This window comes from Sinohyriopsis cumingii, chromosome 3, assembly GCF_028554795.1.
Source record: "Sinohyriopsis cumingii isolate HCF-2022 chromosome 3, ASM2855479v2, whole genome shotgun sequence".
In the NCBI taxonomy this organism is placed as follows: Eukaryota; Metazoa; Mollusca; class Bivalvia; order Unionida; family Unionidae; genus Sinohyriopsis; species Sinohyriopsis cumingii.
In genome coordinates this window covers 62,157,849-62,172,287 of record NC_142963.1, presented here as the reverse complement: position 1 = coordinate 62,172,287, position 14,439 = coordinate 62,157,849, and the positions used below count along the sequence as shown (strand labels likewise).

The following is a 14,439-nucleotide window of genomic DNA, read 5'->3' as shown; positions in this document are numbered from 1 at the left end:
TAACCTTTGGGTCTCCTCTTGTAGGAAAAGCTTAGACTGATTAAAATTTGATGCGGGCGATATTAAAACCTATGAAATTTTGTGTTGGAACACGCCCTCTCATTTAACGTACCAATCAGAATCAAATATCTCTGCTGCCTTTTTCCAGAGGCGCCAAAGTCAGGGTCAACTTGACCCTGGTAGTTTGAGTAACAGAGTTTCTGCGTTCTCTCAATTGTGACAACTTTACCATGAAAATGAAGTTTTCCTTGTCCTAAATTATCCGCCTGGCTGCTGTATAAACAAATGTTTAATTAGGAACAGAATTCTCCCTCTAAAGGACATTCCTGTACATGGTAGTATGGCGATATGATACACGCTTGTCTCCATAAATCTAATTAATGGTTGTCTGGTCTCAGCTAATGTATTCTTGTTAGATCGACATAAAATTTGCCACTTCACAAGTATAAAATGGTTCATACCTTTATATCTGTCTGTCATCCATCCATCTGTCCATTAGTCCATGTTTGTTATGACTACTCCTCCTGAACTACTTGTAGGATTGTCATGAAACTATACATACACACACACACATAAACTATACACACACACACACATAAACTATGCACACACACACACATAAACTATACACACACACATAAACTATACACACACACACATAAACTATACACACACACACACACACACACATAAACTATACACACACACACACATAAACTATACACACACACACACACATTCATTTTGTGGTTTAGTTGGTCCAAAATAAAAATGGTTCTGCTTGAACATCATGTATGTCCACCACAGTAGCCATCTTTAAAATCTTGTTATTGCTACTCCTAAATGGATGGGCATGTCAGCATGGGGTTTTCACAAAAATACATTTTATATTGTTCAGCTGGTCTAAACGAAAATGGTGCAGATCTGATGTCCAGTATGGCCAATACATTAACCATCTTGAAAATCTAGTTATAGCTTCTCTTGAATGAAAAGTCCAGTTGACATGGCTTTTCACCAGAAGACTTCTTTTGATGTCTTGACAATCCGAAAAGTGGTGTCACCACATAACCTATATCATAAAATACCACATGAAACCATTGGACTGTCATTATTTTACGTTTTAAGTGTCTAGCTTCCATTACTGTAAAGCTTGTTAACAGAAAATGTATTTTTGATTTCAGAAGCAGCTGGATTCAAAGAGACAACAATGACATGCAGTAATCTTGTGTTTAAGGACTGTAGTCCAACATTTTGTACTAGTCGCCAGGGACTCATCAATATCAATAAACACAGCAAAGGTTTTAGTTTTCGACGTAAAAATAAGTTCACCAAAATGGCAGAGCATTTTGAGTATAATCATATACCAGCTCAGCTCTCGTCTATACAGAACTTTCATGTAAAGAGTGTGTTGTGTTACCGAGAAAACACAGTTGTGCTGCATCTTGTCAGAAATATGAACACCATGTTTGGAATTATTGACATCAGTTCAAACAAATTTTTGGGAATCTTTGGAAAACAAATGGTAGAGTTTTTCAATTCAGTCTTAAGAGGAGAAGTTAGCCCAGATGGCTTATATTGTATGATAAAAATTCCAGGTCTAAAAACTGGCAACAACAGTTTTCAGTTCCAGTTGTATGACTTAAAGACCAAAAATATAGTTGCTCAGATAACAACACCTTATGAAACCAGTCTTTTTGCCTTCGACCCACGATTTTGCTCTTCTCAGTTTGCAGCAACCAGTTTTGTTCAGGGGGAAGATAATAGCCTTAGCCTCGTTCGAACAAGGTCCTGGGAAGTTTTTGCCACAAATCCACGTGTCGATGATATGCGACCCAGTAACCACCCAGTGCTTAAAGATCTCTTCTACTCAAAGGATGGATATTTAATCTTTGCCATTATGGTGACAGATGGTTGTAATTGTAGGGACAGAAAATCGCGGCGTTTGCAGTCTGTAGATGTGAGTGTATATATTTTTAATGGTGATACATCTCAAACCCTTCACTGCATCCAGTATCACCGTTACACCTGTGGCCAGCATTTGTGTCCAGTGAACTACTTGCCAATCTTTTCTCAGTGTGGAAGCCGAATGGCTATATTATTGAATGACTCTGAAACAGTAACAGACCATATCCAGGTATACAAATTACCCACGCCATTAGGTTTGCAGAACCGGTGCCGTATTAGGATTCTTCAGCAACATCAAAGTGAAGATATTGAAAAACTTCCATTACCTGGTCGACTTATCCAGTACCTACAATTTAAACCTGAATATCCTTAAATGGATTATCAGCAACGTCCTTTGAACTTTTCTTATATTGAATTACTGTTTGTGATATGCACAGTTACATGTACATTTACTTGTTTCAAAATTCAGAAAAAGTTTCAAAGAACTTGTTTTTTGCCAGAATAATTCTGAGTTTAGAATGCAGTTAATCAAGTAGACAATGTTAACAAGCTACCAAATCAATACAGGTTTTTCTGTTGTGAAATTTACTGATGCAGAAGATTTACAGAAAAAAGTGTCCTTCTTGTAGAATGGCATTCAGAACAAAAATTGTTCATTGTTATGAGAGAGAATTGAGAGCAAAGAGAATTGAAAATTCAGATTTGGGAAGATAATAATGTATACACTTTTATTGAATGGAGTGTCCACTTTAATGGACTTGAATGGTTGCACACCTTTAAACCTAGAGCATAATATAGATCAAGTGTAGAATATAAATAGCTAATATAAATAGCCGTACTGGTGTATATACTATATTGTATATGCTAGTCTTAGGTCATTGTGTGCATTACTGTTGTTTATTTCACTTGCATCCCCTGCATCATTTGTCCTGATTTGTTTTTGAATTCCGATTGTATATTCTCATCCATTATTTAGGGGCTTTCATTTACCTCCCCGAATGATATCATATAAGGATTACTAGTCCAAACTACTTATGTGCAGAAATGACAGCTAGATTTAGATAATTAAGTAGCATGGAAGAGTTTTGATTTGCCATTTTCAGTTTTATATAAACTGAGGTCTGGTTAGTATAAGCTCAACTTGGTATCTGAATTCTTCAGTCATGGTCTGCTGAAAACTGTCTAAAACTATAAAAAATGTAGAAAATAATACTTTTACTGTCAGATGTATGGTGATCATTTCTTTTTTTTAATCAGTGAAACTTCCATGCCATACACCATTCTTGTGGAAGAAGAATTTAATATTCTTTCAAGTCAAATCAGACTTTGAAAATTTCCTGTATATGGGATGAACTTTCTGCTTCATATATATTTTTGTAGACAAAGATTTAAAATAGATGTCAGGAATTAAGGCTGCAACATTGACAAAACATCTAATTGTATATACTATGCAATAACCAAACTGATTTAAAACTTAATCTTTTTCCTCAATCTGCATGTTTTGCTGACATATGTAGAACACTATGTTGATGTTGATTCCCTTGTTAGATAAGGATCAAAATTAAATGTCATCAAATCAAGATTGATAAAATATATACAGTGGCACTCTGTCTTAATGTGCTTTGTTATAACATGAATTCGGATTATCAGATTTCAGATATTGATGCCAAAATGAACTTAGTGAAAATCTTGTCTCTAACTTCCAGGCTGGATGCTCAGATTAACATGCGGTTTTCACCAAGTCTTCAAATTGTGTCTAGTTTGTCCTAAATGAAAATGGAGTTGATCTTGTATCCAAAATGGCTGCCACAATGGCTAATCTGAAAATCTTATTGCTCAAGAATATCAGAGATGGTTTCAACACCCAGCAGTTAAAGGAAAGAAATATTCTATCTTGAATTCCTGGAAATGATCTTAGGACAGTTGAGTGTGAGTCCCTTCAAGAAGCTATTGTTTTAGATTGAGATAAAACATACATCATAAATCAGAGTTTAATAACAAATATTATTCTCAAATTTTAGATTTGTTTAACTAAGGAAAGTACATATATTTTAATAGAAGTAAATATACACTTGTCTATTTTTGTTAGATAAAGATCAAGAAACAATACCAGAAATAAAAATCGACTAAATATTATCAAAGTATTAAATTATAAATGTTCAGCTGATTCCGCAATTAAGAAATGGTAAGGGTAATCACTCTTATGTACAGTATGCATTGTTCAATGTATTGACAGTGTCTATAGGAAAAAGATTTTCAAAAACTGTAATAGGAGGCATGTAGTAAATGCAAAGCCACATTTATGTTTTGTTGAGTGCTGGAGAGAATGGACTGGTCTGATGATACTGTTATGGACTCTGTGCATGAAAAAGGTCCTTTTTTGGACCAACTTGGAACAAAATACACATGTAGTTTGGTGTATTTATTCCAACTGCATGTGTGTGTGTGTGTCTATATATATATATATATATATATATATATATATATATATATATATATATATATATATATATATATATATATATACACGCACACCCGAAGGCTTTTTGAAAGTATCAGTATGTATAGTGTCTGTGGAATGACAGTCAGACATCAATAATATTTTTATTGTGTTAATCAGCCAGTATAATAAAAGCCATAATGCCTTATATTTTCCTACTTGTCTTATATAGAATGACAATCATATCCAAGTACAAAGTATATTTTTACATGTTGGATAAACACAATTTAGTACTGTTTAGGCATCCCAAAAAATTGTGTTTCCATTTGGCCCATTATCCCTGTTTTTCATTGCCAACCATAGTACTATTTTTCTCTCGGAGTTAAAAAAAAAAAATTAACAAAGAAAATACCCAAATTGATTTGCACATCTAAGCATATAGTGGAGCTGCATTTGGCCAGTATTTGAAGTGCTGAGTACATTATATATACGAATCATTATATATGTTAAGAAAGCTATCTACCTACCATAATTTTAAAATCAGTGCAATAGGAAACACATTTTTTTAGCCTTAAGGACTCTTTACATTGGAATATTATACCTTTTACTTGCAGTAATATTTTCCAGCTGTTTAATTATTACTTGATTAAGTGAAGTTGTATCAGCCTTCTACTGTTTGCTTAGATATGGTTCTGTTATTTCTTGATCATTTCAGCATTTAGTTGTACATTATTATCTGATATTATCAGCTTATCTGAACTAGCATCCTCCATGCTGTTTTTACTCGCTTCACTACATAACATTTCTATTTGTTACAGTAGCATTGAAAGAAGTTTTTTCCTCACCCCCAATGCAAAACTTAATTATGGGACCTATCCATGTAAAAATGTTGTTTAGTGGGAAATTTGGGCTCCACAGCAGTTGGTGGGAATTTTGGACCCCACAATGGGGCATGCTATGCTACTTACTTTATAGCCTCATAACATGTCATAAAAATTGTACTCTGCAGTGTAAAAAATAGTCCATAACATCGCACTGTAACATCACTGAACAGAGTAACATCAATGAACAGAGTTCTTGATAGTGAGCGACCTGCCTCTGAGACTTCCAGTTTTTGGTCCTGGACCCCCCAGTTTTTAAAATTTGTTTGTTTTCTATTATTCAGTTTTTGGAGATATGCAGTCTTTACACATAAATGGATGCTATTTTGGTAGGCAAATTGCCTTTGGAGTTAGATGTACCTGGTTTCTTTTTTTTCTTCAGGTCCAGTGTTGACAAAGTTGTTGCCCATTTTCCATCAAAATTACATGTCCACTACATCAAATCATTATAGCTAGCATAACTTGGGGGACTATTCAGCACACTCTGATGCAGTTTGAATTGTAAAAATTTTCTTAGACCTAGATGTGTCTTCAAGGTTGTGCTTTGCAGTTTTGCAATTTGCATAGGGTTTGATTTTTATTAAAGAACGAATTTCCCTCACTGGTTATCCTGGTTAATTCAAAAATGATTTGTATATCTTGTTAAAATAACTTTTCATTCCCTTTATTTTGGTGTAAAATTGATTGGTGTAATTTGAGTTATTGAGTATACAGCATGGCATTCCTTAAGATGAGCACCTATCAAAAGACTGTCAGTGTGGCCATTTTCACTTCCTGGACTTAAGCAGAATATTGGGGAAAAAAATAAGCAGATACCTATTTAAAAAGTTTTTTATTAATTTTTTTTATTCATTCATTTTACTTTCAGAAGCTGATATTGTCTGATCTTGCAAAATTCATTTTCCCTACTTAATAGCGGCTAAAGTTAGTGTGCTTTGGACTAGTTTAGGCTCACTTTTCAAGCACATTTGAGCAGCCATTTTATCATCAATCTGCTGTAGATAGTGCATTGTTTTCAGAATTACCACTTGTAAAGAAATTCCTGTCACTGTCCATGAAAGTAGGATAGAGGTATATCAGCATTCTCTCCACTGTGCATGTTGCCAAGGAACAACTTTCACTTATACTAGTCCCTTTCTCAGAAGTACATGCTGAATATGGAATGCTGCATAATGGGTTTATGACTCGTCAGCTTCATGTTGCCTAGAGTTATGTCCCTTGACAATTTCATATGTACAGAGGTGATATTGCTTGTAACCAGCACACCTCTACATGTGATTGGATGCCATTGGTATCCCAATTGCATATTACTCAAAGATTATCATTTAGAAAAGTTATGGCCCCTGATTACCAAACCTTCTCACTTTGCTTTCTTCAGTGTAACTGTACTTAAAAATGTTGGATTTCCTGCTTTCTGCTTCACTGTTTAGAAATACCCATAATTGCAACTTTAAACTTTGGTTTTCCAACAGAAGAGCTTATTTTAGAGATGGGAGGACCTTTACACTACACCTGTTACTCAAATTACAGTTTTTACCAATTTTTGGTACCTAATATAATGGTAAATCATTTGTCACCTTTCGCCTATACACCTGCAAAAATAATATTTGATTAAACCTGTATGAAAAATTACAAACACTATATTACCCCAATTTCAAATTATGGCGTCATGAAGGTTCACACTTCATTATTATACCTACAAAGTTGTCATGATGGAGAATCTTCTTTAATTATTGAAGAATGAAGTACATTGATCCTTACTCTTTCCCTTTAACTGCAGTTGTAGACTTCTCTTCATTTCAAAGAAAGAAAATGTTCTGTTTTTACTATTGGGTCTATATGGCAGCCCTTTCTAACATTTCAAGTTCTCCAGTTCTGCCATTGGATAGGACCTTCATTTTTCTGATCTGATCAGGTATTTTGGGTTTCAGAGAACTTTATCTTGCTCAGTATTGCCTAGATGGAAGCTTTCATTATCTAAACCCCCTTATGAACCCTTTGAGAATGATACACTAACAACAATCCTCCTCTTCTCCTTATAGTCAGCAAGGAGGAGTGAGCTTCATGTCTTGTCAGTTACGAAGGGTTGTTTGCACTTTAGTGGTACCTATGATTTAGTCTCTCTTTTTTTGGCTAACCATTGTTTCAGGCTTAGAATCGGCTACCTTAAATAGATCCAGTTCTTATTTAGTCTTGGTTGTTTATGTGCAAGGGATAAACAAGATAGGCATGTTGGCATTGTTCGAGCCGTAAGTTTTATTTGGCATCTTCTAAAGGGAGATGGAAGTGTTGGAATCCCCTCCTTCTACCTCAAGGCTTCCTCTCATAGATTTTCCTCACTATCAAGAGAACTCATCTCTCACTAAGAGGGACCTGTCATAACAAAGACCATGATGCTAGGGCTATTTTGGCACCTTGGGACAACTGAAAATTACTCCTATGCCGTTATGAGAGCATGTTCTAGTGGTTTCACAAAAACTTTTCATCCTTTTACTTTCAAGCTTTGCTACACCAGAGCAAAGTAATTTTAACTCCTTGGGTCTAATCATCAGAACACAGCATCTTCCAGCTTAGACAAAGTAAGACTAAGAGATATTTAATATTTCAATAAAAAATTTGTTCTCCAACTCACAAAATAGTGCACAAGATTAAGGACATATGAAATTCATGCTGTAACTGTGAAACATCTGGTGAAGACCATTTTGTGGACATTGTTTTACTATCAGCCTAATGACAACAAAGTTGAATTAGCAGTTAGTACAGTCATGGTTGCTTTTCATAAGTACTAAACGGAAGAAATAAATTTAAAGTCAGTGCTCATTAAACAGTCATTTGTTAGAAGAAAATGTTCATTTGTAAGAACAAGTATTCCAAAATGATAATTAACTTTGTTATATAAAATGGAACTTGTATGTTCCTTTACATCATGCACACCATATGTACTGGTGTCAGGTACACAGATTTTAACATTTTCTATGTTTATTTCATTGCATAGACACCATTTTTTATGTACCAGTAATTTTGTATTTATAATTAGTATAATTAAATTGCCTAGTTCACTGTAAAACTGCAAGCTGTTGTGTTTCACCTGTACTGTTTCCATGCTTTAATTTATGAACACTGTATTATGTCTTTGCACATGTATAATTGACTATTATATGAAGTGTAACAGGATTTTGCTGATCCTTCCATGCTTTAAAGGATACGTCTTAGCCTTGTAAATAGAAACATTCATTACCAAACTTATTTTTTTAAACATTTAAACATTATTTTTTAAGCGGATGTCAAAGTTATATATTTGTGTACAAACTGAAAAAATGACCAGTTACCTGGGTCAGAAATGGCCTTATTTTATTCTCATTGTTAAAGTATGATTCAAACTGAAGTATCCAAAGACATTGAACCTTTGCTGCTTTTGTTAAACCCATATTAGTGAGAAGAGTGACATATCAGTAACATTTCCAGTGCCAAAATTTTATTAAGGTTTTAAACGTTTTTCATTTGCAGATACAGTTTATGCCATTAACTTCTTACTAGATTTTTATTGTAAATGGCATGAATTATAAAGTGAAGAAAATGATTTCTTTGACATGCTCACTCACCCATAAGGCCAAGAATAGACTGGTCAAGGTCACAATTATAGAAAATTTGCATTGTAATTGTAGTTCAGGTTTTTTATTTGCTTATATTTCCTTAACCCTTTAATGGATTTACTTCATTCTCTTGATGAATCTGAAAACCAAAACAATTCACTGTGTGATGCATTCCATTAACCATTTGACCTTGGCTTCAGGGTCACACATTTTACAGCAATGCTTTGGTTGTGGGCTTAACCTACAGGTCATGGCCATCTTGTTTCATAGAATGTAGATCCATTGGGTCAAAAATTCATCCATCATTCTTATTACAAGGAATTGCCTCTTTAGTTGTTTAAATAGAAATTAAGATCGTATCTTATATCTGCTAGGGCAAAAGTAGATTTTAGCACATGGAAAGTTTTTTGTAATTGTTGAATTGTAAAGATGACAGATTTTTACAACTTTAAATGTTTTATATTTAAAACAATACTGTCATGTTATGCATATATTAAAAACATCCCTCTTGAAAGGGATGGCAACTCACTTTATAAGGGATGTACGAAATGGAAAGGCATTTCAATAAATGGCAATTTTGTGTTCAGTTCAAATACCACCAGGGCATTGTAACAAATATGTTTTTGTATAAATTCCTCATTGTTTTATGGTACTTTTTTCTCATATGTACTTGTGTGCCATGATTTTTAGGGGTTCTCAAAGGAGAGCTGTGAATACTCATCATAATTGATGCACTCTTTTATGTGAGTGCCGAGTTGTTTTCAGATTGAACAAAAACTTGCTTTCCACTTTGAAATTGCTACAGTAATATATTAGCTTAATAATTTGCTTTTGAAAATGCCCCTTTAATAAGAAATAATTTGTCAGAATGTGAATTTTAATTTCAAGAAATCATTGTTTGTCAAAGCATTCATAATTTTGTGTCAATTTTGGCTGCTAAATTTGGGACAAAATTGATAGAATTATTGTAAATATTTGGTCTTTTTGCATCAGAAAGCAGGAAGGCTGCATTTTATATAAACGCATATCAAATACACATTATCATCATTTTTGGATCAAGTTTATTCTTGGTGTGCCATTGCTATAATTATTGTCCAATTTCACATGAGCCAATTTAGCCTTAGAATTGTTTGATGTAACATTAGATTATATTAGATATGAAATGCATTGGCATCAAAGAATTTATTCATCTCACTGATTTGTGTGCATGCACTTGTACAATCTTCTCACCTGTCAGTATATTTTGGCCAGATTAAACAACAGTTCCTGCACATGGGTTGATGAAGTCTCTGGAAGTATGTCTGTCCATCTGGCATCAAGACTGAGATTAGGGTTTATATTTAGGCCATTTTCTAAGATTTATAGACTTACTTATAGAACCACTTCAAACAGATATTTAAATGTCATTGGAGAACTGTAGCCTTCAGTAAAAATGAAATCGCTGTTCCCATGTATACTTGTTTATAAGTGGAGTCCAACTGCAAACTGCACAGACCCAGATCTGCCAGTGTATAATGCACTTGCAGATCTGGGTCAGTGCAGTTTGTTAAGAGTAATTAGTATAACAAACGGCATAGACCCTGATTTGCAGGTGCATCATGCTACAGTAGATCATTGCCTTTGTTTTTTGTTGTTTAACTTGCCTTATAAGCAAGTATACTTGTACCAATATTTCCTGGTTTGCATTTAGTCATGCAGCCATTGGCAGTTTTCTTTCTTTAGATCAATATTTGTATGCATTGTATATGCTTAACTCAAGGCTGTCTTCCGCAAATAAATGTATTAATTTTAGAAGAATACCGGTAGTATGTTTTCTTTTCCAAATCTCATTTTCCCTGTGTCCTTTTGAATTTTAAATTTTTTGTGGCCTAGGTTTGCAAAGGTCCAAAATTGTCCACTGGATATGTTCCAACATGAATTACAGTGGAGTTACAGAAAATTGTTGGAGATGGAGTAATGCAACATTGTAGATGTATGTGACTGTGATATTTCATTTCAAGCATGGGTCATTGTATCCTGTGTTTCTGCATTAAATGTCAGCAGTCACTTAAATTAACTTCACTTGTCCAAAAATCATGCATAGCCATGGGTGCAAACCATTGGTATAGTGCTGTTTTGCTCATGCGTCATCCTTCCCATGACTGCTGGTATTTTGACATCTTCAGAAGATCTACTCCACCATTTGAACAAAATGTTAAAATTATTCTTGCTTTATACATGGTCAGTTTCTTTGTAAATGTTGATCAGCAGACATTACATTTGCATTTGTCTGTCTGCTCATAAACCACAGGAACTTGTCTTTATTTTGGTTCTGTTCCTAAGGAAAATATAATCAAAAACAACAATATACTTTATTGGACTTTAACCGCTTTGTAGCCGAGTATAGGTATTCTGTAGAAAGGAATAGAACCAAATTTCTCTGAGTTTAGATAATTCCACAAGCACATACACACATAACCACACCCACACCCACACACCATTTTTTCATGTCTCATGTTATTTGGTGAAAAAATTTAAAATTTCTCAGTTACAAAGGAACAAAAAATATTCTGGCTTCAAAGAAAATTTTACCCTATACCCCACCCATGAACACAAAAAGGTGTATGTCACTGAAAATCAAAAGTTTACCATCTAATTCAAGGGCATCCAACCTTTTTAGGATGGGTGCCAAAAATAAAAAATGCTTAAGAGTTGCAGATTTAGTTCTTTATCACATATTATGCATATCAATTAAAATGCTTATTTTCAAAAGGACTGCCTACAGTGCTGCAGGCCACACAACGTGATAGACCCAGCTGAATGTGGGTTATGGGTTGGACACATCTGGTTGAATTGTCATGCATACATACCAAAAGGTAGATAGGTAAGGATGTATAAGATTTCCGTCACAGTAAATCAGGTCAATAGTAATGCAAGCAGTGAGGTATTGGACTGAGGTATTTACCTCCATGAATGCAAGCAGTGAGGCATTGGATTGAGGTATTTACCTCCATGAATGCAAGCAGTGAGGTATTGACCTCCATGCAGTATCTTTTCCTGCTTATCAAGAGCTACATATTTTACATACAGTCTTGGAATGAAATAATATGCTGTACTCTGTATGGCTGTGCTTCACACATTACAATGTGTACTGAATGATTGGTAGAAATCAATAAGTTTAGGTTTTTCAAGTTTATGTTTTTGCTGTGTGAGTAGATGTATCATAAGACAAAAGTGTCATCCAGGTTCTTCAAAGATGAAGTCTTCTCTCAATCTTTCATTCATGTAATCCAGTGTCTAATACATTTTCATTGAATATTGCAGTTTTTCTAAGTAATTCTTAAATGATCTCTTAAGTCAACTATTCATAGACCAGAAGAACTTGTGAGATGGTTTGTTGTCCATCATCCATCATTCCATAACCACAAGTTTGTTATTGCTACTCCTAAAATACTTCAAGGGATGCATGAAACTTTATATCTTCTGGTCTAGTTGGTTGTAATGAAAAAAGGTGCCTCTTTAGCACCCTGTAAGGTCACCACTGTGGCAAGCTTGAAAACAACGCTATCAATACTCCCCCTGAATGGATGGTCATATCAACATGGGATATTCACTATGATGGTCATAAATTAAAAAGTGCTTATATGATGTCTAGTATGGCCACCATTTGCCATCCTGAAACTCTTGTTATCACTCTTGAATGTAAGCGATAATAAAAAGGGGTATTCACTAGATGACTTCTTACAATGTCTTGGTCCTAAATGAAAATGTGCCAATCTGATAAAGCTACATCTCAAAATTTTATCACTACACATCCTGAATGGATGGTCATACCAACATGGGATTTTCCAATAAAGACTCTTGATGGCATCTGTTGGTCCTAAATGAAATGGTGCTGATCTGATGTCCACAGTGGCCATCTTGAAAACTTTGTTATCGCTACACCTGAATGGAAAGTCATATTGCCAAGGGGTTTTCACCATACAGCTTCTTATGGTGTATAGTTATTCCAAAATGTAAATAATGTCAATTTCATGTCCACTGTGGCAATTACAGCTATCATCTAACAAGAATACACTCTAGTAACCAAATAATAACCACTAATTTTTGGAGTTATTGATTTGGTGGGGGTGTGTGTAAAAATGTACCATTTTATCACTTTCAAATCCTCACAGATTGTATCAAATTAAGTCGATTCCTGTGAAGTTATATGGCTACTGAATAACAATAATATAAGCTGCACTTGCTAGTACATAATTTGTAATCGTTACTGGGAGTGATTTTAACTTTTGAGTTGTATTTCAAACATTCAGTGTCCACACTTTTTTGTTGCCACCATTTGACATCATTCCTGCAGATTGTATTTACACACATTTCAAGGTTGTAAAAAACCATCTGGTTTTAAAACAGTATTTGTTTCACTCTTGTCACTGATGTAGTAAAATCTATTCTTTTCAAGTTCATTGGATTTTTGTCTTTAACAACAAAATCAATTCTCTGCAATGATACTGATAGTTTACCACTGCTGTTGTTAATTGGATTTGTAAAATGATATCTTTCTCTGGCATTTTGTCAATTGCAGTATAGTTCTCCATTTGTATCTGTAAAATTAGAATAACCCAAACCTAATTCATCCTATATGTCAAGATTTTCTTTTCAATTTGTATCCTAAACTAGTGGTTATTCCAGCAACACAATCCACATGCTCTTATGTCCATACAAGCTGAGCTGTTGCCATGCCAACCTCTGCTTAATTTTATAAATATTAGCTGCTTTACATTTCTTTCTCAGACTTCTATAATTTTTAATCTCACCAATAAAATGAATAATAATCAAATTTTTTGGCAATGTCCAATTTGTGTATGTGTGCAATATGGATTTTTAATGTAGCTTTAGAAATTTTTCAGTCATATCGCTACGATGTTTGCATTGTGCAGTTTATAGGGATGTCTAGCACTGAGGCATCATGCCGCAGACATGTAGCATGATGTCCCACCCAGTCACATTATCCTGACACCAGGCCAACCAGTCCTAACACTAACCTCTTAATGCTGAGCACCTAGTGAGGCAGCTGTTGGTACCAATTTTTATAAGTCTTTGGTAAAACTTAGCCAGGGTTCGAACTCAAAAACCTCCCACATCCAAGGCAGATGCTCTAACCACTAGGCAGTCTCCAATCTGTGAATCTCATGACCAAGTAAATTCTAAGTATTGTCTATAAGCAGTAGTGGATAATAATAATAATAATAATAATAATAATAATGAGGACTTTGTATAGCGCCTAATCTTTAGAAGCTCTAAGCGCTTTACAACATTAGACAACACCTATAAGATAGAAAAAACATATAACGATATGATTACAAAAACAAACACCATGAAATTAGAAAACATTTTTTAAAAACATGCTGCGAATATTTAAGGTAGGAAATATTATTAGGTCTTTAAGTTTGTTCTTGCAGTCGAAATAAGTGAGTTTTGAGAGCCCTCTTGAATGTCATCACTGTGTCTTTGTGTCTAAGTTCAGTGGGCAATTCATTCCATGTTGCTGGGCCCTGGTATGCAAAAGAACGCTGTCCATATGACTTTGTTTTCATAGATAAAACAGAGGTCTTCATACTTTTTCACTCATTTATACATTATG

The 14,439-nt window shown here is 34.4% G+C and overlaps 1 protein-coding gene across 6 annotated transcripts in view; it reads left to right on the top strand.

The window, feature by feature from the left end:
* LOC149802968 (uncharacterized) overlaps window positions 1-10,616 on the top strand; it is a 76,797-nt gene extending 66,181 nt beyond the window's left edge. For 5 of the 6 annotated variants that reach the window (XM_089952500.1, XM_089952499.1, XM_089952502.1 and 2 more), the window contains one exon: window positions 1,182-10,616. In XM_089952500.1, coding sequence (XP_089808626.1) covers window positions 1,182-2,278 — 1,097 coding nt within the window. In that variant the 3' untranslated portion in view covers window positions 2,279-10,616. The remainder of the gene's footprint in view (window positions 1-1,181) is intronic. The other variant, XM_089952503.1, reaches the window with a different exon arrangement.
* Window positions 10,617-14,439: the final 3,823 nt, after the last annotated feature.